Below are 26,387 nucleotides of genomic sequence, written 5' to 3'. Positions count from 1 at the left end.
GGGAGCGGCGCGGGGGGCGGAGCCGCTCCCCGGCTGAGCCCGGGCTGTCACCGCCCCGGGTGCCAATCGCCGGCCCAGCCGCGCTCAGGGCCCGCCGGCTCCCCCGCTGACAGGGCGCTGCGCCTGGGCCGCTGGCACCTGCCGCGAGCGAGGCGAGGCCGTTACGGGAGGAGCGTCCCCGGCTGCCGCCCGTCCCTCTGGGGAGGCCCCGGGCTCCGCCGCCGCAGCCGGGCGCTCACCCCTGCTCCCCGCCGGCGGCCGCTCGGGACAGCCCCGCCATGGAGGCGGTTACGCCGGGGGAAGTCAGGTAACTGCTGTCCGGCAGCGGCTCCTTGTCCGGCCCCGGAAAGACCCCAGAGCCCGCCGGGCGCGGCGGGGAGGCGTGTGGGGCCGTGGCGGTGCTGTCTCCGCCGCCCCTGCCCGGAGAGGGGTTGGCGGGAGCGCATGTGACAACGCGCGGGTCCGTTCGGGCACAGGCTGCAGCGCTGGAGGTGCCAAATGTGCCAACAGTCCCACAGAGCTGGTGTGGAAACCCCAAAGTGCATGGGTGTCTTCAGGCCAAAACGAGAAGGATTAAATTGCCTAAATATATGGTTACTGTGAGGTCTCTAATAGTAATCTCGGTCTATTTAGTTCACAGAATTTGTGACCAAGTGTTTATGGCTGCTATCTGCAATATATATAACTAATAAGTATTTTGTGAGCATCAGCTCTTTGTCTGCCAGTGCTAATACCTTATTCTCTTCTACCTAACACCTTATTCTCGTCTATGTGTGTCAGAACTCAGCATGTTGTGGGAAGTATTTTGATGAGAAACAGTACTGACAGTCCTTCTTTTCAGACAAGCCAAAAAATTACTGTTATCTACTAGATATAAAAGTTATATCAAGCCTAGAGATAGCACAGAGCTGTCAGCAGGGACTCCAGAAGCCTCACTTCCTCATCAAGTCCGCCTGCAAGTAGAAGGGTGCAGCGTTTCTCCCTTTCTGCCAATCCTGCCTCTTTCTCCATTCTTATTACTGGAATGTAATATAAGGACCGCAGAGAGAGATCTGGCTTCAAAATGCAAAGCCCCAAGAATTTACTCGTGCTGAAATTCTACTCTGTCAGTCACAGATTCAATTGTTTGCCCAATTTGTCAAAGTTTAAAAGGAAATGGTTTAGCATGCAACTAAATGTGTAAGAAATCCTTCCCATCTACAAACACAATAGTTTGAAGTCCAACACATTTTATGTTACCACAGTTGTCTGCATTCTCTTTAATCCTTGCCTCTCTTGAGGAGGACCTCCATCACCTGATCATTGAGCAGGTGTTTGGTGAACACATTTAAGCATTTTCTTTATCTGCTCTTTCTAGTGTCCAAGATGAGGCTGTGGACAAAAGCACCTTCAAGGAATGCAACCAGATTGCTTTCTACAGGTAAAGAGAAGAATCGTAGTGTCGGGTTTGGGGTTTTTTTTAACTAGTAAAATTAAAAGATATGGGAAGTAGTTACACATTGATTTTTAATCACAGCAAGTCTGCTGCTTTCAGGATTTATCTTTCAAAGTGAGCCACTCACCTGTGAGAAAGCAATAAACAGCATATTTTAAAAGGTGGTATCTTTCATACAAAACCTTTTCTGATAAAATTCAAGAGTCACACCTCTCATCTGACAAAGCCCCAGCAATATTTTAACTGTATGTACACTTAGGCGCAGGTTGTTTTCTTGATGTGGATATTTCTCGAATATCCGTAGTTCACAACAACAGAAGTCTCGATAGAAGCCACTAGTCTGTGACAATAGTATAAATGATTGCAGTTCTGTTGAACAAGTACCTTGGCCAGAATTCAGCATCAAATCTAAATTCTAGGTTATTAGTCTCTTAAAGCTAGTCTTAAGCTAAATGATCCTTCTCATCCTATTTCTAACTGAAGTACCTCTCCAGCTTTTTTCTTCCCATCCTCCATTGTCTTCTGTCCAGTGCTATGTGGCTGAAGGGAATGATTGCCCAGAGTTATACCAATTAGCCACAGACGTACCAAGCTACAGTTTCAGATATTCATTTCTGTTCTGCAGGAAATTACGTTCAAAAAACCCCAAATAACTTTTTGCCAGTGCAAAAAGGAGTCCTCCCTCTTTTCACACCAGCCCTTTCTAGCCTGTCACCATTTTAACTTAACACATCTAATTTCTCAGCAGGAGGTTGCCACACATTGGCAAGCATCAGATCCTGTCTTTGCCATGCTTTTAAAAGAAATCCTTTATATGATTGCTCGCATTTGTGCAATATCTGTTTGCAAGGAAACAAAGTCAGTTTACTAATGAAGAAGTTTCCCCCTAAGGGAGCCTCCAAGACACTTATCTTCACCTAGTTCCTAAAACCTGAACTTGGCAAGGAGCATTCGGCAAACAGATAAAAGAACTTCTATTTCAGGGTCTCCATCCTAAAGTCATCATCAGGGCCAAAACCTGTAGTCAAAACCTGTTGAAAAAAAAATTCCTCAGCGCATATTTGGGAAGTTACAAATGACAAACATATACTGCTTCATCACCACAGATTGTAACAGCTGTTCACCTGGGGCCTGCAGACTGAGCAGCGTATATGACAGAAAATGGAAAACAGCTTAAACAGCTGAAATTTCTGGGGTCATGAAAGGAAGAGCAATGTAACTGGACAACTGAGAATTTAGTTGTACACTTAAATAAAGACTTCTGTTGTTTAAAAAAACTCTATAGGGTGGGGATGGGTTACCAAACCCCTCTAATGTCTCATTCATAAACATGAATATGGGCTCAGAACTATATTCTTTCTTCTTCTCCTTGACTTGAAGCACTGATAATAATTTTATTTGAAACAAATTCAAGACAAAATTATTAAGTAAACATTTCTAACAATATTATGTCCCTTTGTGTCATATAAACCTCAACAATTAGGGATACCAAAAATACTTTTCTCTCTTGACAGGCGTCAGAAACTTCTACATCCTGGAAAATCCTTGTATCAAGCATTGTTGGATTCAGTCACATTAAGTGATGAGAATGTCAAATTCCCAATTATTCATGAGGAGAATAAGGTGAGAGCCCACCTAGCATAAGAGTGTTCTTACAGAAGAAGCAGTGAATGTTATCAACAAGTCTGATAATATTTGCAGGTTTTGAGATTCTTCAGTGATAGATATTTAAGATATGATGCAAAGTATCAATCCAAAGATGTCATTACTGGCCCATATTTATTTGACAATTTGAGACTGTGCAAGGATAACAGGTATTTTAAGGAACTTCAAAAAATTTTGATGACTTTATGAAAAATCTGAATAGAACTCTTTTTAGCTGAAAAAATGTTTTTATTTCAGAATTTTCTCCACTATTCCAAAATAATAAATTATTTTTCTGTAATGGCATAAGAAGACCTAAGTTTGATCACCTCCTAACCATACGTTTGTATTCCCATGTTTGCTCAAATGCAGTTTTTGAGGGAAAAATTAGCCTTCTTTGAATTTAAGAAGATGAACATGAAGTGGGGTGTCTTCTGTTTCTCTGATTTAACAGCATAGCAGCTAACACATTCACTCAGAGAACAGGCAACCTAACCCCTCCTCAGATTATGGGAGTTTGGGACTATGGCTCTCCTCCATGCTCTAAGCATCACACTCTGTATATACCATGCATAAATGTATTTTTTTGCTTCTCTTGTTGGTCCTGACCTTCTTTGCAGTCAGCACAGAAAAGGGAGTTCATTTTTGTCCAAGATTTTTAGGTAGATGAAAGACTGTGAATCTCTGTGGCTTGCTGGACTATTTGAGCGTTTATAAAAAGACGGCATAATGTCAAATATTTCCGAGGAAGCAGGATCTGGAACTCCAAATGAATCTGTTCTTTCTTGCCTTCTCTTCCTCTGGGCTTATGACTCTCTCTCATTCTTTCATGCCTTTGAAGAGAGCAGGGCTGAGTGGCTTCCTGGTAGAGGGAGAAGATATCAGGCCAAAATTCTTCAGCCAGTTTTGTGTCTCATGAGAGGAAAGATTAAGAAAGTAAAAGAAAAACAACCAAAAAAATCTGACTTGTGGTGTAGGGATCCTCCACAGAAGAAAAAGGAGTCATTTTGTATGAGCTAGAACAGAGTGACTTCCCAGTTCCCTTAACTGTAGAACAGCAAGGTACATTGTGTAGGGCAGTATTATTATACATTTTCTGTAGGTATCTTTCTGACACAATTCATCAATGTCAGTATAACTGTGAACACAGAGCACTGTCATTTTTGCAAAAAGCCCACATCTCAATAGTATCCTGCTCTTACATTGACAGCACAGTAGTGAAATTGTCCAAACTTCAAGATTACTGTGTACTACCCCTGTTTTCCATGCTGCTTGTGGGGAGAGCTGCAAAATGCTAGACATGAGAGACTTGAAGACAAAGAGTCCACTTAAAAAGAGTTGTTTCTTCAAAGGGGAGAAGTAGAGTTAGTTGGTATAAATTCAGATGGGTGATGATTGATGCTCAGCAACACTACAGAACATTAAATCAGAAAGCAGGCATGTTTGGTTGGGTTTTTTTTTTTTCCAGAGAGTAAGTGTTTGGTGAAGTTGAGTTGAAAAGTAAGTTGGTATTTGTTATCGCTACCAGTTTATCTATTTGTTTGTTCCCAGGTTCTTCTACAAGTAGAAATTTGTGAAATAGAAGGCAGTATTTTCAGGCTTAAAATTGATGAGGCAGCTCCTCTCAGAGAAAGATACAAAGTTCCTGATGTTCTTATAAAGGAACCTATCACCCGAAAGTAAGTGATGGGAAGATGATTTAGCACCTTAGTAACGTATATAGCTTCACTTGCAAGAGTGTTTTCCCTTCTCCTTCATTTGTGCTACCCTACAGTTGTCTCTCTACAGTATAAAGTTGTTACAGGAAAATAAAAATGCATGTGGTTAATTTACTTTCAAAAATTCATGTTAAATAGACTGGAGAAAGCTTTGTCATATCCATAAGAAACTTGAGGCTGTTTGACCCAATCAGAAAATAGCCTACTTGTTCTGATGCATCATTTTTACCTAAGGCATTACCTGTTAATGTGAAAGGAATGGAAATTCTGAATAGTTTTCATGGCAGTTGTGTAGCCCCTTGTTGCACTGTGCAGTGAACCCTGAACACAGCTTGTATTTCTGGGGTTCTTTGTCTCAGCGTTAGCCTTGAGCTTTTTATAATACATGCAGACATTCTCAGCCTATCTTTTGTTTCAAATCGTTATTTAGCTACAGTGGATTTCACATGCTGCTGACTGATATAAAGCTGTTGTTGCTCTTCATTTGCCAGACTTATCATATCCCAGAAGGAGGCAGGCATTTTGGTGCTGTCAAATGTTAATGAGGACTACAAACTTCAAGTCACAGCAAACCCCTTCCAGATTGAGCTACAGTCCAAGACCGAGACTGTTCTGAGTATGAATTCCAATGGGTTGTTATATTTTGAGCACCTACAACCACCTCCCAGTGATAGGTACTGTATCTGTCTATCACATTGTAGTATGTAGCTAAAGATAAACAGTTCTGTGGAGCTCCAGTTTCTGTGATAGAAGCTCTTATGCATCAAAATGTCTTCTCGTTTACTTCATACCAGTAAGTACAATGGTGAAGTTATGAGAGAGAAATTATAGATCAATTAACTGTAGACTGTTTTAGTCCCTTGCAGAAGCCATGTGCAAAATGCTAACCTCGTTTAATGGCCAGTTCTGTAAAACACTAAGGTATCATGGTATCCCTTGTCTTTCTTGGGAATGAGTGATGGTATTATGATAAGGTTATTAGTTTTGTCTCCTTTTATGACAGAAGTTATGCTTTTGGTAAGTTATATTCACCATATAAATTCCTGACGTAAGTTTTGTTCAACTTAAAATGTGCCTGTATAGCCGCAAGATTTTATAGGTCAATCCCACTGCAAAGTGCTGAAAATGTGAGAAATGACAGTGCAGGACATGTCATGACTAGGAAAAGAGCCTAGCCAGCGTCTCTCCTAGAGAGCATTATTTCAAAAATTGTAAGTAACAGAGATCCCTTAACAGAGAATAACAAAGAAGTGAGAATCTTCTGGGTGTGTAAAACACTGACACAGACAGGAATAAACGTGAAAGGCCAAGGAGTCAACCTAACTCAAATAAGGAGTGAAGGTTATTTTAAGACATTGAATATTAAAATTGTTTGCCAGTTAAAGCTCTTGACTATGGCATCAATTTTCAGAATAATCAAGCGCCAAAACCCTTATATAATGTATAAGGAAATGCATAATGCTATATGAATTTTCTGTTTGAAATCCTTCCTTAAATGAAAAATAAACTGATTAGTTCTATGTATTTGTTTTCACTAGAAAACATACAGAAGAAAACAAGGATGAGTCATCAAGTGATTCCTCTAAGGTAACTCATGCTTACTCTAATTCCAACATTACTATTTTGTAGAAAAGATAATTGATTAATTACAATCACATGTTCATGATTTCTTCTGGTATTATGTTTGCAAACATAGTCTAACGACCCTTCAGTGAAATTCAAAAAGGACCCGGTCTTTCATATTGAGATATTTTGCAAATTCATAGTTAAATAAAAGATTATGTGTTTTACCAGGGCTGTAAAAGATGTCAGTCAGGTAGATCTGGCTCAAAATCTTTTTTTACTTGCCTTTTTTATTTAGAATTTCTTTCTCTTTTGTTCTCTTGTTTGATTTGGAGTAGATGTGTAAAAGGGAGGTTTGTGGTGATATTTGGTCCTTTTCAAATTCCTTGTTCACTGCAAAGAGAGTTTCAAAAGAAAAAGAGTCTCCACATACATTCATGTTTAATACAGAAGTAAGATTCTCTCTGATAAAAGACCAGGTCCTGGCAGTGCATAGAGGCACATAGCAGTTTTCTCAGGAGGCTGAGTTGTGTCCATGATATAATTTTAGCCTCCTGTCAAGCAGATGTCTGCCTATTCCATCATGCTGTTATAAATGGCAGCAGAAATGCTGCCCTCAGCATACTTGTGTCTGAGCTCTGGGCTCTGCCAGGGAGCCTGCTTTCTTTGGGGGAGTCACACAGCTGCAAGAGGCCACATCTGCTTATTTTGGGATCAATGTAGAAAACAAAACCAGGAAAGACGCTGCAAAAGGTGAAAATTCTAGGAAAATAAATAGCAGGGCACAAGGGCTCAAAATTTGAAGGAGGCTGAAAGTATGAGTTATACACACAGGACTCTGGGGAGTCTGAAGAGTTTTTTTGTTGCCTGACCCTTACTGTTTAGGGGAGTGAGTTGGTTTCTGTTTGCATAGGTTTTCCTGTTTGGTTCCAACCGTGCAATCTTTGCATTTTATAATCATGTTCAACATCCAGAAGAAAGACATTTTTTACAGTGAGAACAAACATTCACTGGAACAACCTCCTAAGGGATGTGGTAGAGTCCCCCTCACTGGGAGGTTTTCACAATGCAATTGGACAGGGTGCTGGATAATCTCATCTAGGCTTCCTTCCCATTAAAGGCTGGACCAGATGATCTTTTGAGGTCCCTTCCAACCTGGGCTATTCTGTCATTCTCTGATTCTATCCAAGACCTCAGGTATTACTTTTATGCTGTAGCAGTGCGCATGTGTGCTCCACTAGCACATTAGTTCTTCAGTGTAAATTCCTGTAGCAGGACCTGAATTGTGTTTTGGCTTTATTTATACTAACCATATTTGGCAAAAAAACAGTGGACAATGTACAAATCTCATGTGAATACGCATATTTTTCTTGGAAATACATTGTGTGAGCAGTTGCATTTGCTAGGCTTAGCTATTTCTTTTCATCCAGGAGAAACAAGAGGATCTAGGTCTCTGGCAAGAGAAATTTGGCAGATTCTTAGACATCAAAGCTCATGGTAAGTCTCAGTCTAGTTCTGAAAACAGCTTTACTGCTTTGTTTTTAGCTGTGTTTGTTCATACTTCTGTCGACTTTCTGTTTAGCTGTTTAACGTTTATCAGTGTCTTGCTCCTTCTTTTAACTTGCCTATCAGATATCAGTGATGGGTAACAAATTTGACAGAAGTGCTGGAAATATTTATTAGGTTTCTGTTGAGAAGGGAACACATTAAATGTGACCTATTTTGTCAGCACACTATGTACCATTTCTGACATAGCACAACTCTATCTGCATTGGCTGACTGGTATATAATGCATTATTTCCTTTTTATTTTCTTTTTTAGTATCAGCGCATAACATTGATTTCACTTATGGTTTATTCTCACAACATATCAGAAATCTAATGATTACTGACAATGAGATCTAGTGATATCTAAGCATTAATAATTGTCACAGAAATACTCCTTTTAAGTGGGGGACTACAAAAGGAAATATGAGCAGTCTTAAGGGATAAGAAGGTTATAGAAACCTGTAGGTCAGTTTCTCAAATACAATTTAAATTATTAATTACCAAAATTTGTGACCATCTGCTGTCTGTCCAGTTCTGCATTAATTGAGTTGGTTAGCTTTGTTCATGACCACTATCATGTGCACTTTTATGCCAACCAGCACTAACCAGCTGCTGCAGCAGGGCGAGAGAAATCTGGAAGAGCTTCCTTGTGGTGACAGGGGCTTCTCCGGTTCACAGTCAAGACACAGACAGGATGCTGTTGCCCTTGTTGTCCGTGCTGTATGTGATGTATTAGGCCAGTGTTATGGTTTTTTCTGTTTCTCTGTGTTGGAGGAGTAAAGTCCATATGGTCAGGTCCTGATCCTGAAGCCACTGCTTGTCAGTCTACAGGATCTCTGGTCAGCTGCCAGAAGTTGCTCTGGATTCAGTAACGTGACAAGATGGTGTCACTGGCAGAGGCTCTTGTGCATGCTGCTCCCCTGGCTGAGGCTGAAGAGAAGAGCAGTAGGAAACAGGCAACTCTGACTCTAAAGTCCACTCTGCTGTACCACTGTGCTGCAAAGCTTGGCTTGTAGGTACTGGGATAGAAACAGGAGATAATTTTAAGCAGTTTCACTACACAATAAAGACGAGACCCACTATTGGATGTATTTTTTTTCTGTCGAAGTGATTAATTTTATCTTCTTAAGCAACAAAATCTGTTTAAAACATTACCTCTATAGTTAATTAATAATAATGAAAGTGAGGTTGAAAGCAAGTGTGAAAGAGCTAATTATTAAAACCTGCTTTTCAATTTTTTATTGCCTTTTAGTTAGGTCACTCTGCGCTGATGCTTTCAGCTAAGCCTGACAATAGAACTCTGTGGTCTTCTCTTTTAATGTTATTCCCACAGGTCCTAGTTCTGTAGGTGTGGACTTCACTTTACATGGATTTGAGCATGTTTATGGACTACCACAACATGCAGAAGCACTTCTTCTCAAAAACACCAGGTAAAAGTGGCAGATTGCTAGTAAAAGCAATATAATTTTTATAGAGGTGAGCTATAACATTGTCTTAATATTTTAATGCAGTCAACAGCTTGAGATATTTATATTAGTGTATTTTTTCATTTAATGATACAGCAAGCTGAATCATAGCCCTGTCTACGTGGAGTGAGTCGTTCTGCTTTCACTTTCCACTCAATTTCATGAATGACCTTTTCTGTTCTCTCTCATTTTTCCATGCAGAGTTTTTCTCAGAATTGCAGGATTGGTCATGTTTAAACAGAACTCTTAAAAGAGCAATTCTATGGGAGGATGGGAGGTTTCAGAACTCCTATTATACTTGAGGATGTAGAGCAAATAAGCAGTAGTCTTGCTGGCAGCAAAAATATTGTTTTATTCAAATAGCTATGACCAAAGCAAAGAAGCAGTAATCTAGGCTGTCCACATTTCAGCTCTGGATGCTAAACAAAAGATGATAGTACAGGGTGTTCACTGAGTTTAGTGGAATGGCAATAGAGCTAAAATTTGCCTAGGGCAGGATGCTCACATGTAACAAACACATCTGTTTGTGTATCCTAGTGATGGTGATGCCTACCGGCTTTATAATTTGGATATCTTCGGCCACAAGATACATGACAAAATAGGCATTTATGGTTCAGTGCCCCTTCTCTTAGCACACAAGCCCAACAGAACTTCAGGAATCTTCTGGCTGAACTCTTCAGAAACGCTGGTGGATATTAATACAAAGGCAGTAGCTGAGGTGAGTTGCTCGCTTTCCTCAGAATTTAATAATGAAAGAAAACACTCCAGGGCAGGGCCAGCAGGAACATGACAACATTATGGGAAATTCATCTTTTGCTCACTAATGAGGAATTGTCAGTCTCCTTCTCCTGTCCTCCCTACTGCTAAATTTCTTGGTTTAAACTGCTGAAAAGAGCAAGGAGATGATTCCTTACAAGAGTCAAGTTATAGAACTTTTATCTTAAGATGTCTACAGGAGAAGGCAGAGAGGAGACATCTAATGTTTGAGCTGAAAAGATCTACACAGGTGGATGTAGCGGGCACAAAAAAGAGTGGACAAAAATCTTGACAGTCTCTTGGATTTAAGGAATTTTTCTGAGTCTTTAAATTATTGGAATTGCCATACATTTCTTCTTAGGCTCATTCTTCTATGGAATGTAACTGACCTTCAAGAAACATAAAATGTTCAGGAAATGAACTCACTCAACTCCTGAAACAGAAACATTTGAATTCTGTTAAAACTAAAACAGTGAAAACCAATGTTGCTTTATTCCAGCACTTCGATACATGGTTAAAATTATTGATTTTCTTTATTTCTCATGGCATAGTTACAGATATTACTCAAAGATCCTGCAGAAAATGCAGTATTTAATTACAGAAAAGCTTTAATTACTTTTCCCCTCATTACCCGTTTTTCCTCACTAACTATTACTCTGTATTTTTTATAAGCAGTATGCAAGGTAAAGGGTTTGTGAAGGACATATAAGAAGCGTTCATTGTGTATTCCTCATACCTACTGGGTGTGTGTTAGCGAGTTTTGTGGTTTTCCATGACTTTCTCTTTCATTGAAACAAAGTTTGATAGAGAGCTATTCAGTTTTACCTTGGTTTCCTTCAAAGCATATCCAGTCTGGATCTGCTGCAGAGACCGCCAAGCAGAGAGCCGTGCCTGTAACTGATGTGCGCTGGATGTCAGAAAGTGGCATCATTGATGTTTTCCTGCTGACGGGACCCACTGCATTCGATATCTTCAAGCAGTTTGCACATCTGACAGGTACTAACTCATGTAATTGCAGTCAGTATAGCACATTCACCTGGGAGATGGTTTGAGGAGCATGCTGTACCTGAGAGTGAGTTAATATTTACCTAGCCCATTGTGTGCTGGAGGCCAGTCATTCCCAAACTGCAGTTTGTAGAGCAAGGGCTGGTGCTTTGTGAAGCCAGGTCTCCATCCTTGTTTTCCAGGGCATCGGTAGCTGGTCAAACTCAGCCCTAACTGAGTTACTGCTCTCTGAAACTGCTTCCTTAGATGAAGAGAGGAGGCCCAGAGGGCTAGAACTATCAGTCGCCATCAAGACAGACTGCCTTATAATGAGAAAAGACTGAAGTTATGGAATTATGTATCCTGGAGAGTAGAGAAGGGAGATAAATAACTATCCAGTGTGTCTTGTTAGGAAAGGGAGCAGAGGTAGCATGCAAATATGGAAAAGGAAAGCAGCAAGAGGCTCAGGAAGATACTCAAAAAAAGAAGGCAAGAGGACTAACATTTTACGAAAGCAGAATTCTTTATATACTAAAAATAAATGAAAGCACAGAAACATCCCTGGTAATTCTTTAGAATGTTAGCAATGATTATTTGCTGCACAGGTGTTATGGACCAAATGTGGTTCAACTGAACAGAAATAGGAAAGCAGCCAGATCACTAGAGGATCTTGCCAAGCAGAAGTGCACACTTGGGAAAGTTTCCAAGCTCCCTTTTGCCATATGGATGTGTACATACCTGGTTTTTAATTTTAAAAATTCCTAACAATTGGAGTTCCATGGTTCTCTTTGTACTGCAGCAGCTGTGGGCCTGTTTACACTGCTCAGGTTCAAGCAGTCACAGGAATTGCATTTTACTGATTAAAATCTATTTAATTGTTTGCATTAATGACAATTAAACTAATCTAGAATATTTTTGCATTAGAAAAAATTAAAGTATAAATTTATATTGGTTACATGCTCTAGACTCAACATAGGCCAGCATTCCCTAGCTCCAGACAGTTACATATTAATAATGTTAACTTTTGTAGAGTCTCTAGCTAAAATCTTGAAGGGCATTAACAGTGTTATCTTCATTCATATACTCTTCCTAGGCACTCAAGCCCTGCCCCCACTTTTTTCTCTGGGCTACCATCAGTGCCGCTGGAATTACGAGGATGAGCAAGATGTCAAGGCAGTAGACGCTGGCTTTGATCAACATGACATTCCTTATGATGTGATATGGCTGGACATAGAGCACACAGATGGCAAGAGGTATTTTACTTGGGACAAAAAGAAATTCCGGAACCCCAGAAAGATGCAAGAACATCTCAAGAAGAGAAAACGGAAGGTAAATAATAAAGCAGGAAGACAGAAAATATTTCTTTGTAGTGTGAAGCTACCCAATGTAGCTTTAACCAAGTGTCCTGGTCTTGGCTGGGATGGAGTTCATTTTCTTTCTAGTAGCTGGTATAGTGCAGTGGTTTGGATTTAATATAAGAAGAATGTTGATAATACACTGATGTTGTGGTTGTTGCTGGGGAGTCAAGGACTTTTTCAGCTTCCCGTCCTCTCCCACATGCACTAGAAAAAGGGAGGGAGCGAAGCCAGGACAGCTGACCCAAGCTGGCCAAAGGGGTGTTCCTTAACGTATGATGTCATGCCCAGTATAGAACCTGGAGTTGGGCAGGGGACAGATGCCGCTGCTCGAAAACAAAATTGCGCGTGGTGATTGCATTGTGCATCACTTGTTTTGTATATTCTATTATTATTTTCTGTTCCTTTGCTGTCTTATTAAACATTTCTTATCTCAACCCACGAGTCTGGGTTTTTGTTCCCTTTTTGATTCTCTCCCCCGTCCCACTTGATGAGGGATGAGTGAGTGGCTACGTGGTCCTAGTTGCCGGCCAGTGTTAAAGCACAATACCAAGGTACTTCAGATACTGGAAACAGTTTAAGTGCAATAGAGTAAATTAGACTGTGTTGCAGTCTGGTGATGCTTCCAGTGCACCGTCTATCTTGTTTAATGCAGTTCTTTGTGCCGTTTTATTAGTTCTGTACCCTGACCACCAGGCTAAGTTTGACCCATGTGAAGTTCCATCTTACAGAAGCAGCCCAGTGCCGTCCTTGATGGGCACAGTAGAAAATGTTTCTACTTAACAGAAGTTGCTATCCTCACTTCAGCTTTTCTTTGTGTTCATAATACTTTTTATTTTCTCCTTATCCTAACTGAGAATTATTCTTCATGTTGATACAATTGCTTACCATAAACTAAATGTTTTTTCCTTCTTCTGAAATACTGGTATGATATGCAATCTATTAGTTTAGTTAGCTGTTATTTCTGCTTTTACAGCTAAAATATTTTTCTTGGAATTATAGAGGTATTAAAATGTACACAGTTAACATGTAAAAGTTGTAGAATTGCTTAATGTTTGATCTTTGCCAAAAGTCAATGAAATAGCCGTTGAGATTTCATTCAAGTTTTCAGTCTCTTATTTAGAGCTATAGTACTTTCTCAGCTCTACAGCAAGGCAGTTAATGGCAGCAGAAAGTAACAGCAAAATACAATACATGGATGTTTAAAACGATTAGAAACTTCTGTTGCTGTTGTGTGGTATACAAGCTAAGATATATTTACATGTCTTAAGGCAAATGATTTTAAGCAGGGACATGAACATGGAAGTCAGATATTTTCCCATTCACAGAATACAGCAATGAATTAAACATTGTGTTTTTAGGAGTTGGGGTGCTTGCTTTTATCTGAAACAATATTTTTTTGCACTTATTTCAGAAAGGTAAGCATAAATTCATGCTTTCTTTGTAAATTCAGCTATTATACTAAAGTCTAGAACAGTATATAGAGGAACTGGTGATTGCTTTCTAAAATTAGTGACACAGCTACTTTCGTTACCTAAAGTGAAATCAATCTGCCTTTTATTAAAAGCAAACTCTTACTGTTTTATTCAGTACAGTTGATGCTAATGATACATTTTATTTTCTTATCCTGGCAGCTTGTCGTCATTGTAGATCCCCACATTAAGGTTGATCCCACGTACACCCTGTATTCACAGGCAAAGGACAAAGGATATTTTGTGAAAGACAGAAATGGGCAAGATTTTGAGGGCATCTGTTGGCCAGGTAAAAAACGACTCTGTCTCTAAATTTCAAGCTGTTTATTTTAAAAAATTTGCAGAATAGTTTAATTCGGACTCATGAAAGTAGAATTAAATTCTTAGATTCCATGCATTTTTTGTAAATATTCGCAATTTCAAATACTTTAGTACAGTCATGTTCTAATTGCCTTAGCTGTACAACTTCTTCTGTTATGTCTGTTGGCCCTGCAGGTAGTCCCAGTGCCTAGAGCTAAAAAAAGTTTGATTTGTTGATCAAAACAGCCACCCCTCTTCCAAACTTGTCTTGGGTAACAGAAATGCAGTCTGGTCTGTTGCAGTGAGCACAGCTTTTGTAGGCTGGGTGAAAATGAGTGAAGTCTGATTTGCATTCCTGTGCGATCTCCTCTAGGTGAACCTGCTTTAGCAGGTGGGTTGTACTAGATGATCTTCAGAGGTCCTTTCCAACCCTGACTGTTCTGTGATTATGTAATTCTGTGCGATTCAATCATAATATAGTGATTTGACATGTTATTTTTCATTTGGAGTTCTCAAAGGAGGTTGCCTCCCATCTTTGCAGATAGAAGGCCCACAGCCCTGGCAAAGGAACGAATATGGAAAAAATCAAGGATATATTACAACTTTTAGTAGCATGGCAGGATGTAGTTATTCAGCTTCTCAGCGACACTTTCCTGTTGGAACTCAAAATACCAGGGTTGCTGTCTATCCCTGGCTTCCTGTTCACATCTGAATGTATTTCAAACTGCTAGCAGTGCTGAGCTTCAGACCTCCAGAATCTATTTTGGTCTGCAGAACATGGCGATGTGTGTACTGAGTTCCAAGTCAACTGAGAATATGCTCTTGAGCTTTTGTCTCAGAAACAATAGCAACCACATTGTTACTGCCCATTTTAGAAGACATCCCAGCTTTAGGCTGCTGTATTTAGGTGCAAAGACAATGCCTGCATGCTCTTAAAATCAGGTATATAATTGGGATCTCCCACATCCACAGGTTCCTCTTGTTACCTGGATTTCACCAACCCTGAAGTGCGAAAGTGGTATGCAGATCAATTTGCCTTCAAAACATACAAGGTGCGTATTTATTTGCTCTGATCTACATATCCCAAAAAGCCTGAAAATGGGGAAAAGAGAGAAGATAAACTACTGGCTAAGCCACTTGGTGGCTTTTGTAGCTATATGATCATAATGTAGAGGAAAATATCTTGATAATCTGAAGTACCAGGGAAGAGTTTTCTCCATGAACTTGTCTACACTAAGAAAGCTGGCATCCAGCGAACCTGCTTAGTTGCGTCAGTAGAATGGACAAACTGGAGGCATTTTAGTAACCCATAATCTAACACAGCTGCTGCAATTCCAGGTTTTACTACCATAATGGCACACAAGGAGTGATGTGGGAGTGCTCTCTTGTAGCTCATGGTCACTTCACCTTCACCTTCCTTCCAGCCCTCCTGCCTAGTGCTGAAAGTGTCTGGGCGGACGCTGCTGGACACCTCCAGTTTTATCCCCACCCTGAAGTTCTACTTTGCAGTAGGGTTGTGGAAACTACTCCCCTAGTAGACGTGCATAGTAGACATTTCCCAGCCTGCTTTTCCTCTCCAGTTTTTCTCTTCTGTTCTTCTCTGTTTTTTTCCTCATGGCTGTTTAATACTTCTCTTTTCCCTGCCTCTTTTTCCTCCCCAGAAAGCAGGAATAACAAGTATCTACTGAGTTTTTTAAGAACTGCAAAAATCAAGTGGGCTTGTAGGCTGCCACCATGACCAAAGGGCCACTAAGAGAGATGAGATGAATGACTGGCATCTTTCAAGTGACCACAGAAGTATAATTACCATATCTTGCTTTGCTATTGTGGTTTCTACTCATACCCCAGATTGGTTTGATACCCTCTAGACATAAACACACTAAGTCACAGCAATGGCTTTGTTATGTCCTAACTGCAACCCTGTGTCACAGGGATCCACTAATATCCTCTTTGCGTGGAATGACATGAATGAGCCTTCCGTCTTCAAAGGGGCAGAACTAACAATGCCGAAAGATGCTGTCCACTACAACAACTGGGAGCATCGGGAAGTACACAACCTCTACGGATTCTACCAGGTAGAGTATCTGCAGACACAAACCAATTTTTCTCATGGAGTACATGTAATGTGGTAATTTACACAGTCGTGAGTATTTTGTAACCTCCATGAAGGACTGAAACTCTGCTGTGCTGGATATCACTGTATTGTAAATACACTCTGTGATTGGTCACAAGAAAATGTGGCAACATTGGTACCTTTCTACCATAACAATGTAAATTACATTGGCTGTGACTACACGGTATTTTTTGTTGTTGTTCAAGTACATACCAGTAAGAAAGTATTGCTTTAACAATAGGTATTATTTGTGGCTACAGATTTCTAATATTTCCTGCCTTCAAAGGGCTAAAGAGGCAGTGTAGCAAATACCCTAATAATAGAGTTTGTCTTCCTGGCTTCCATATTCATGATTTTCAGCAAATGGCAACTGCAGAAGGACTCATCAGACGTTCTTCGGGAAAAGAGAGACCATTTGTCCTCACACGATCTTTCTTTGCTGGTTCACAGAAGTATGGTAAGTAGGGACTAGCTGGATACCTTCCATGCTGCTTTGTTCTTTTAAGTTTTGTGTGTAGTAGTTAAGTCTAGAGAGGGCAAAAACTTCATAATACTGACATGGTGACCACATAAGAGTGCAAATGATTGAAAGAATCAGTAGAACCTGGCAAAGTGTGTACAGGTTAAAGGTAGAATAAGAGCCTATGTCCTGTGACAAACCACTACCTGCTTTTAGTGCATGTTTCAGGAGCGTGCGTGTATAAAGAAAGAAGAGAACAGCAGTCCACCAGTAGTTCATGACCATTCTTGTCTTCTTTCCTTAACTGCAAGCATAAGCTGAAGCATACGCCCAACTTCCCTGTGTAATGCTGAAAATGGGTATTTCCAGGGGCAGTGTGGACTGGAGACAACACAGCAGAGTGGCGTTACTTGAAAATATCTATTCCAATGCTTCTCACCATCAGCATGGCAGGGATTTCATTCTGTGGAGGTAAGGTGTTTAGCTGGAGTTGCTCACTATGCATAAATCACTGGTGCCACCAAGTTTGTGTCCCAATATGGACTTCAACACAGATGGTAGAAAGCACAGTGGTCCAGTGCATTTCCAGGCACTTTCGCAGATGAGTCTGGTTCCAGAAGCCACTCACCTGGCTCTCACCATCCTTTTTATGTAGTGTTCACATTCTGTCTGGAGCAGCAGTCCTCAAGTGGTGTTCCATAGCACCACTGTGACAGTCGACTGTCACTGGGGACTGCACTCGGCCTCCAAAAGCTCTCTTCAGATTTTTATTAAAGGATAACTTGTTACATAAGTTTTCCACTCTTATTTGGACAAGAAGCTGCCCAACAGCAGAACTGCAAGCACACTGCGAAATGCATGGATTTATACACTTGGAATGTTTGTTAGAGGAGAACTTCACATTTTTCAGAATAATTTCCAAAAATGTGTATTTTTATTTGTCTGCACAACATCTAGCTGATGTGGGAGGGTTTATTGGAGATCCAGAACCAGAATTACTTGTTCGCTGGTATCAGGCTGGAGCCTACCAGCCCTTCTTCAGAGGTCATTCTAACATGGAGAGCAAACGGCGAGAACCGTGGCTCTTTGGGGAGAAGAACACCCAGATCATCAGGGAAGCCATTAGAGAGCGCTACGTCCTCCTGCCATACTTATACACACTGTTCTATCGGGCACACACAGCGGCTGAACCGGTTATGAGGTAAGAGCGTAAGTCAGGAGGTTTAGTGGTTATCTTCAGGACGTGACTTGGAGGAGGGAAGTTAAATTACCATCTCTTACTTTGCGATTATTTATTTAAATATTAAAAGGAAAAGAACCACACAAAAAATACTGAATTCTATTTTCATGCATTCTACAAGCTTTGGTAGGGTTCTCAGAGAAAAATTATGTTTTGCTTTGTTTTTTCCAAATGAAAACTTGAGCGCACTAATTATATAAACACTGCACAGTCTTTAAACGTGTTTTTAAAGTACTATGGACTCCAAAATTCTCCTCAGGATAAAGAACATTATGTAGTATTCCAACCCACACTTGGAACAGTGCTTAATGGACTCTGAACTTGCTGACCTGAAAACATAAAGGCCATTTTGCCCCCCGAGAAAATGTTTGTTACTGCTGAATTGTTACTGTTATAAAAGCTTATTTCATATTACTAATTTGATCATTTATCTCTTCAGTATTTTTTATAATTTTATTTGTAGTAATAATCTAGAACAGAAATAAAGTTAGGAAATAAACTTTTGTTCTTCTGCACTCTGACTTCTAAGAAAGTGTCTCAGTGGAACTGAATGCGACAATTGTTTCAGCAAGAGATGAGTGTCAATCTCCCTGGTATTGTGATGTCTTTGATGTTGCCCCAGAAGTGTCCTTTTTCACCACATTTACCTTTACTTATTGTTGTGCAAACAGAATACATCTCCCAAGTTTTAAAACCATAAAGGTCTTCTTGAAAAGGGCTGAGTGGTTTGAGTTTTGAAGATGATTTGCATTACAGATGTAGTGTGAGCATCTCTCTGCAGATGCATAGGCATAATTGCCCTTGTTGTATGCACTGACATAGGCAGTGGGGTTTTGTCTTTCTTGAAATTGTGCTTATTTTGTCACGTGCACTGCCCATAATTTTAAATAAAACTTTGATTATTTTAAATTTGCTGCAGTAGGAACAGAATGAGAGAGGAATCATGGTATATTTGTTACTGAGACAAGCAGAGTGGAAACTGTGTCTCATTAGCAAGGACATGAACAGCAGGGCTGCAGTGAACAAGTGGATGCCTGTGAGTGAGCAGGTGAACCAGGATTTTTGTGTAAAGAAACCCAGACCCCTCTCTCTGAATGAGCTGTTATTGTCATAATCTCTCAAACTCTAAATATACAACTGTTCCGTAACCAGATGGCTGTTGCAATACTTTTTTTGAGAAAGACTGAAAATGAACTTGTGGTGCAGGTTTTTCAGTTGTGACCAGGAGGAGACATGCTATAAAAGCAGCAGTGAGCTGCTGAGAACAGGAGGGACTGTGCTGCAGGGACCAGCTCATCAAGTGTCTGCATTGCTGGTACACTGGGACAGAGAGGATTATTCATCTCTCCTTTGCTAGAAGGAAGGTATATGTAGTGCAAGTTCATAAGGAAGAAGACAGGAGGGAAGAAAGTGGGGCTGCCGGAGGCCAAACCATTGATATATTGGAGTGTCTTAACCGATGTTGTACTGGGAACTCTTATCAGTGACTCAAAAGGGGTATTTTAAGGCACAGAAGCGGACCTGGCCCTATCTTCAGTTCTTGATAGCTGTACCTTGTAAAGAGAGGGAGAAAATGGAGCCTGAAAATGCCAGAAGGCCATGAACAAGATGGTAGGAGAGGAGGAACTAACTGAATCCCATTATCTTTCTACAGGCCTCTCTGGATAGAGTTTCCAGGGAAAATAGAAACTTTTGGTGTGGATGATGAGTACATGCTGGGTAAGGAGGTGTCTTCTCATTCTCTGGAATTTGAGTTAAATATTTTCAAGGTGATAGTGTCGTATGACAAAAAGAAAACATGAAAACTCTGCCCAAGACTTTAAAAAATTATGTTGTAACTGAATAAAGAACTTGAGACTTCTTTAAGGGAACTGGTTTTAACAACACTTGGAAAATAGGGTCCATACAAGATGCCAAAACTGAGTTCAGTCTCACTGGGCACTTTGAAAAAATGTGGGCTGTTTTGACCCGAAACATGGAAGTTCACTGTAGCAGCAAAGACAAAAATCTGCTTCAGAAATGACAGTAGCAAACAACTGCCATCCAAAGCTGATTGGTTTTGACTCAGATACAGCTGGCTGCTAAATTCTTTTTTCTGAGAACTTACATTTAAAAGATAAGTGTGTCTGTGTAAAACACATTTAGCCTATATGGGAAGAGAGAATAGGAGGGGAATGTTGCATTATTTTTTTGTTACTTCTGGGCTCAAGAGTGCCTACTAATGGCTTTCAAATGAAGGGATGTTCACTTCTCATGCAGAAATCTGACCAAGGAAGGCAGGACATGGCAGCAAAGCAAGGTGTGGTGAAGCAGAGCATTTCAGAGTACTCTGGGAGTTCAGCTTGCATCACCAGTGGGCAAGGAGGGAAGTTTATCAAACTGTTCAGTCTGTATATGGTAACGTATTTGTTTAGGACTAAAGAAGAACCATACACAGTACAATAAGCTTGAGCAGATTTTTTATAGAAGAACATTCCCATCTTCTGTTCTTCTGGTTAGAAAAGTGTGTTATTTGTTCAACCAAAGAACAAACAGGCCATCAGCTTGTAGACTGAGGGACCTAGCAGTCTCCAGGCTGGTGGGTATACAGTGCAGCCCAGCTGCATCCCAGTGCAGGAACAGAACCAGACCCCAGCAGCCATCAGCTCCCTACATGTGCCTTTTTCTCCAGTAGAATGTGAACCTGAGCACATGATGTGCCCAAGCAAGCCCCTAAAATGGCTATGGGAGACTGACAACCCCAAAGCATACAGTGCTGCTCTGATGAGATGCTGCCTTGAGGACCACAGCCATGTTTATGCTTTTCTCCAGGAAATGCTTTGTTGGTGCATCCAGTCACAGAGCCAGAGGCCAAGGCAGTGAGTGTTCTGCTTCCAGGGTCAGAGGAGGTGAGCATCAGTATGAAGCTGTTCAGCCTTAGAAGGTATTTTATACAACAATCTTCTGGCTCCCCATCTCCTAACTGCTGAGCACCGCCGCTGTGCCGAGTGCTGCCTGGACATTCTGTGCCACTCGGAACCTTCCTTCCATCTTGCTACCTCACATGCTTGGCTCACAGTGAATTTACTTTCTTGTTTTTCCAAGAGCTGCTGCACAAATCTCAGGACTCCTATAATTTAAATCCCCCCTGGAGGCTTAGTGCTTCTCATGGAACGCTGAAAATGAGCTTCACTAAATTGTCAGTGCCATTTTTCATGTATTTCTCTTTGGGTTAAACTTCTCTTTTATGTGGAACAGAAGGGATCTTCAAAGAAAGGTCACAAGGAAATCAGGGGAAGCAGTGGGGAGGGAAAATTATGGAAAGGAAATACAAGCCTCAGTAGCCTGGAATATGCGTAGCAAAGACTTTGACTTGTACAGAGATCAGTTTCTCTCTGAAGTAAAGTTATTTATCCACAGGACAGCACTGTGATCCACTCCTACACAGAGTGTTTGGCTGCAGCAGCTGAGAGTTGGAGAAAGGGAAGGAATGTGGGGAAAATAGTTCCTAAGGGAAAGCCTGAGGCTCTAGTGAGGAATGGGAGGAAAGACAGCAGCAAAGGGGAGCATGTGAGACCATGCAGAGCCTTGTGACTCCACTAATGCACCTGAGGACACTCAGAATTCTTCTTAATATAAGGAGAAAAACAGACTGGGCTATCCAAACAAGTTAAAATAAGTATTTTTATCAAGATCTCTGTGGGAATTGACTGCCTGGCACACTTAAAGCAGCTAAAACTGCTGGCAAGTGTGGTGTGTGGGAAGCTTCAGATGTAGCTCTTTCTTTGTGACCTATTGTTAGCAACTTCATTGTTAATTTTTATTTCATTATAAATTTGCTTATTCTAGAACTCGGCATTTCTAGAAAAAAAAATAAAAAGCTTTTTCATTGTTTTGCACTTCCAGATGCTTTAAGACATACAAGATATTATGCAAACTGTAGAAAAGATTTTTGTGCTCTAGGAATGAGAATTTATTCTTTCCATCCAGAAGGTCGTTTAATTTATTTAAAAGTAAATGCTATTTCTTGCCCAAGAAATAGGTTGTTAGGAATAGTGACAGTAAGGTTAAGCAGAAGAGTAACTGCATCTGGAGACAGAACATGCTCATTCTTGTTTTTATTTTTCCTAGATTTGGTATGATTTCAGAAAATTTAAACGAATAGAAGATCCAGGCACTCTGAAGATCCCAGTAACACTGGAGAATGTATGTTTGTTTTAATACACTACTTCCATTGAGCAGAAAAAAAAAAAAAAGGGTAGTCTTTTGTCAACATTCAAAATCAGAAAAGTGGTATTTCAGTTTCCTTGTAGGAATGTAATATAAAATAGCTTTTGTAGAGACGAAAAGTCCCATCTTTGTTGTTAGATGGAACAGTAATATGTCCTGGTGGTAGAGAAAAGTAAGATGATGTAAGGGTGACTGCTCCAAGCAAAGATATTTCACTTGTACACATACAGGAAGATCACCGCTATTCCCATTGTTAGTTGAATAGTTTTATTTTTGTACTTGTGGTAAACGTTTATATCCCTCTTCCAAGTTAAAATTGTATGATCAGAATATAAGAACCTTTCTACCCTGGCTTTGTTTTTCGCAGATTCCTGTGTTCCAGCGGGGGGGCACTGTGTTGCCCCTGAAGACCACGGCTGGAAAATCCACTGAATGGATGACAGATATTTCTTATGAACTCCACGTGGCCCTGGACACAGAGGTACTCCGAGATGACATTCCCTTTACAAAGTTGTCTTTTACTCTCTCTGACCTTTTTAGGTCCTTGCTGCCTGTTCAGTCAACACAGTGGTATCTGCATCTCTATGCCCAATGGCTCTCCTCCACTCCTCCTATCCAGGGGGGTCTCCCACCTTCCTTCTACTGTCCCCTCAAAGTGAGGCTGTCTGAGTATAGTAGAGGCAGAACATTTTTCTGACCTTTCTCAACCCTCCTCTAGTCCCTTGGAGGAAGGAGCAGAGAATGAGCACACCACAAACTTCCTCTGGGGCACAGAGAGATAACTTCCCACATAAATGAGGTGACACCTGGCCGCCACATCAATTTACAAAACCAGGATGTCCAAGTCCTCAAGCACTCTGAGAGCTGGACTCCCCGAGCCTTCTAGGGCTACAAGTCGCTAAAGAAAAATAAACACACACCCTTCACTATGAAGCATAACATATAGTGAGACATTTTTAGTTTAATTGCCCAGCACTGGAAGCTGCTGTTAATTTATACTCCATCTGGTGTGTATCACAGGCCTGTGCAATCGGTGAGCTCTACCTGGACGATGGGCATTCCTTTCAGTATCTGCACAAGAAGCAGTTCCTGTATCGGAAATTCACTTTCCACAAGAACACTCTCTCTTCCAGGTAACGGCAATTATGGACAAAAGCCATTAACACACTGTCATTGGAAATATCTTTTCTAGTTCATGAGACCACCTTACAAATCTAGAAGTATTAGTCTCATCTGTTGCTTGATGAAGTCCCAGAGCATGCAGGATCTGCCATAAAACTGCAGAGATAAACAATGTTCTGCAAAAGTCTAAGGGCAGCAACACACGAAATACTGAGTTGTCCTGTATTGTTTCAGTTTACTCAAATCCACCTATTCTACAGATTTACTCAAATGAAAAGGAAGTCATCAGCAAGTGTAAAGCCTATCAGAGAGACAAAAGAGGATAGACTGGGAGATTTGCAAATAAGCAACACTTAGAGCGTATATTTTCTAAGATATGTTTTTGTAGGGTCTTCTTCACTGAGAGAGTGGAGACCACTTCACCCAGGGAAGTGGTCATGGCACCAAGACTGTCAGAGTTCAAGGAGTGTCTGGGTGATGCTTTTAATCATATGATTTAGTTTTAGGTAGTCCTGCAAAAAGCTGGGAGTTGAACTCAATGGTCCTTCTGGGCACCCTCCAACTTGAGATATTCTGTGTGGGAACTACAGACACCATTACATATAGTCTCCAGAAGTCATCAACAAATGCACCATATATATTAGCATGGTAAAATAAACAAGAAAAGCACTTGAAAGGAGGCACAAGGGGACACAACCTGCAGAGGCTGACTGGAACAACCTAAAAGCCAAAACTATCCATAGCTACTTGTAAGGAAAGAGATGTTAAATATGTCACTATGACACTTTTACTATTGAGGTATGTTGCCCGTGGGGCTGTGCAGTGCATAAAAGGTGATTTTATAGGCATTTCTTTATTCCCTCGGGGTTTAAAACTATGCAGGAGGTGGTCCTGAAGCTACAAAATTTAACACAGAGCAAAACTGTAAACTAGCTTGGATAATGTACTTAATAGTATGCTTCAAATCGCTTTATCTGGAGTATGGAATCTGAAAAGCTTAAAAAAGTCAGGATGGAAAAGAAAAATGTTGCTAATATGCTAGCAAATCTAGAAGTTAGGAAAAAGACATTTTGATATGAGTGATATAATATTCTGTTCACTCTGGAAAGGAAAGTTTCCTTTTGATTTAATTTTTTTGAGCTTTTTAATAAAAATTAAAGTAGTTACAAAATGAAATATAATTGTGCCTCAGATTGAAACATCTTACTTGAAAAATGTTAAAATTAACTTTAGATTTATACTTAGGAGTTTTAACTACCATTTTGCAAAAATCCAGAACCTTTCTGGTTGCCAAAGCCATGCTTTTTGCCATAGAGTACCTTCTCAAACTTTTTTCTTCTAACTTCGTGAAATCTGCTATGCAGTGAAAAATTAGCTGATAATAGGAGAAAGTTTTATTTGTTTCAGAAGAAAGGTAAATAGAGGAAAAGAAACCAGAACAGGGAACTCTCAGGAGGAGACTGCAGTAGTACTTTCTCAGTATGATATTGAACTTCTACTGGTGGATAGCAATGTGTATGAAATCACTTTCTTTTTTCAGCTGCGTAGATGAAAGCGGACAATACCACACCACGTGTGTGGTTGCACGAGTGATAGTTCTGGGATTTGGACAGCAACCCACTCTTGTGACAGCTTCTTCCAAGGGTAATGAACTGACTTCTATTTTACTACATTTTTTTAAATACTGTTGCTCTACTGCAGTTCACTAGAGGTGGCAAACTGACAGCTCTATAAAGTAAGTGTTACAGCATAGGGAGCATCTTTGTTCAGTTCTATTTGCTAATTCTTGATATCAAGGACAGAATATAGTGCAGGGAGCCAGCAGCTGCTCACCACTACTATTACATGCAGAACTAAAGAACACTTGCTTTGTAAAGCAATAGATATATCAGCAAAAGTGGTTCAGAATGAACAAGTTCAGGTAACTGTGTCCTGCACAGAACATGACCGGAAATAGAATTTCAAATGAAGGACCATTTGCTCAGATCTGTAAGCTGGCCTAGTCTAGAACAGGAAATTTGCAGACAAAACCAGGATGGCTTTTCTCTTGCTCATTCAATATTATGTGGAGTTTGTGACTATATGGAGATCTCTAGAAGATGGGGGGATTCCATATGGATAGGCAGTAGCATCTACAGAAAGGGCTTATTGTTTCTGGCTGCTTTCCAAGCACACCCTTCACTTTGGGAATCGTGTGGACATTCTGCCTCCACCTGTCAATCTCAAGGACTTTTAGGGTGCTTGGGGGAAAACCTATTCTGAAAGTAGGGTTATTTTTTTTAGAAAAATCTTTGAATAGTTCCATAGTTTAATGTACTGTAGTTTGAAAGGTCAACAAAAAAGAAATAGTTTTCCGATTCTGCTGCATTCTGATTTGTATATTGCATGGATTTGACTACTATTTTTTTTTAATCAATTCTTTCCACCATTGACAGGGACAGTCTGAATTAAAAATTGGAGAGAGTCATGTGTAACTGTGTTTCAGAAGGGTTCTTCTTAAATTATGTAGTAAACTCTTGTCCTGTTCAGGTGGAAAAGAAAAAGAAGTGGTTTTCACATATGATACGAAGACCTCCATGCTGACGCTGGAAAATTTAGCCCTGAGTGTTGATGCTGACTGGAGGATTCACATCAGCTGAAAGAAGACACAACTTCTTCAGAGAATTCATTGAGAGGTTGAAGGCAAATAAGTTGGGATGTCTTAAAATGTTCACTTGGATCCAATCAAATCAAGGAACATACTTCCCACCCACATCTCCAAACTAACTTTTCCTACAATTTTTCTTTTAAAGCACTAATTTAAACCTGGATAGCTCTTCTGTTCAGCAAAAGTAATGGCACTAGAATTGTATCCTTGGGTAAAAAAGGTAAATACTATCTGCTCCCCGCAAGCTTCAGTTAGGCATTAAGATTGAGTTCTGCCTTCTACTTGCACCAAAAAATCATGAATTGTTGGGGTGAGATTGTGGCTCGCTGGCATAGGGTTTAATGTAAGTATTTGGA

The 26,387-nt window shown here is 40.4% G+C and overlaps 1 protein-coding gene across 2 annotated transcripts; it reads left to right on the top strand.

Annotated features, from left to right (window-relative positions):
• The first annotated feature begins 179 nt into the window (after positions 1–179).
• Positions 180–26,387, top strand: GANC (glucosidase alpha, neutral C). Of its 2 annotated transcripts, XM_080344927.1 has the most exons (24): positions 180–307; positions 1,358–1,420; positions 2,950–3,058; positions 4,631–4,758; positions 5,289–5,471; positions 6,336–6,384; positions 7,791–7,857; positions 9,241–9,337; positions 9,911–10,091; positions 10,972–11,125; positions 12,207–12,442; positions 14,103–14,229; positions 15,213–15,292; positions 16,172–16,315; positions 16,714–16,810; positions 17,183–17,284; positions 17,771–18,014; positions 19,708–19,772; positions 20,865–20,941; positions 22,164–22,238; positions 22,630–22,743; positions 23,283–23,395; positions 24,925–25,028; positions 25,914–26,387. In XM_080344927.1, exons 1-24 carry the CDS (start codon positions 279–281, stop codon positions 26,021–26,023), a joined length of 2,748 nt encoding a protein of 915 aa, XP_080201053.1. In that variant the 5' UTR covers positions 180–278; the 3' UTR covers positions 26,024–26,387. The 2 variants fall into 2 exon arrangements, with proteins under 2 accessions (XP_080201053.1, XP_080201054.1); XM_080344928.1 differs by lacking the exons at positions 22,630–22,743; positions 23,283–23,395; positions 24,925–25,028; positions 25,914–26,387 and having other exon boundaries at positions 20,865–20,976; positions 22,164–22,249.

The sequence above is a fragment of the Nesoenas mayeri genome (genome assembly GCF_963082525.1).
Source record: "Nesoenas mayeri genome assembly, chromosome: 5".
Taxonomy (NCBI): domain Eukaryota; kingdom Metazoa; phylum Chordata; class Aves; order Columbiformes; family Columbidae; genus Nesoenas; species Nesoenas mayeri.
The sequence above is the reverse complement of the archived record's forward strand: the minus strand, read 5'-3'. Positions and strand labels throughout refer to the sequence as shown.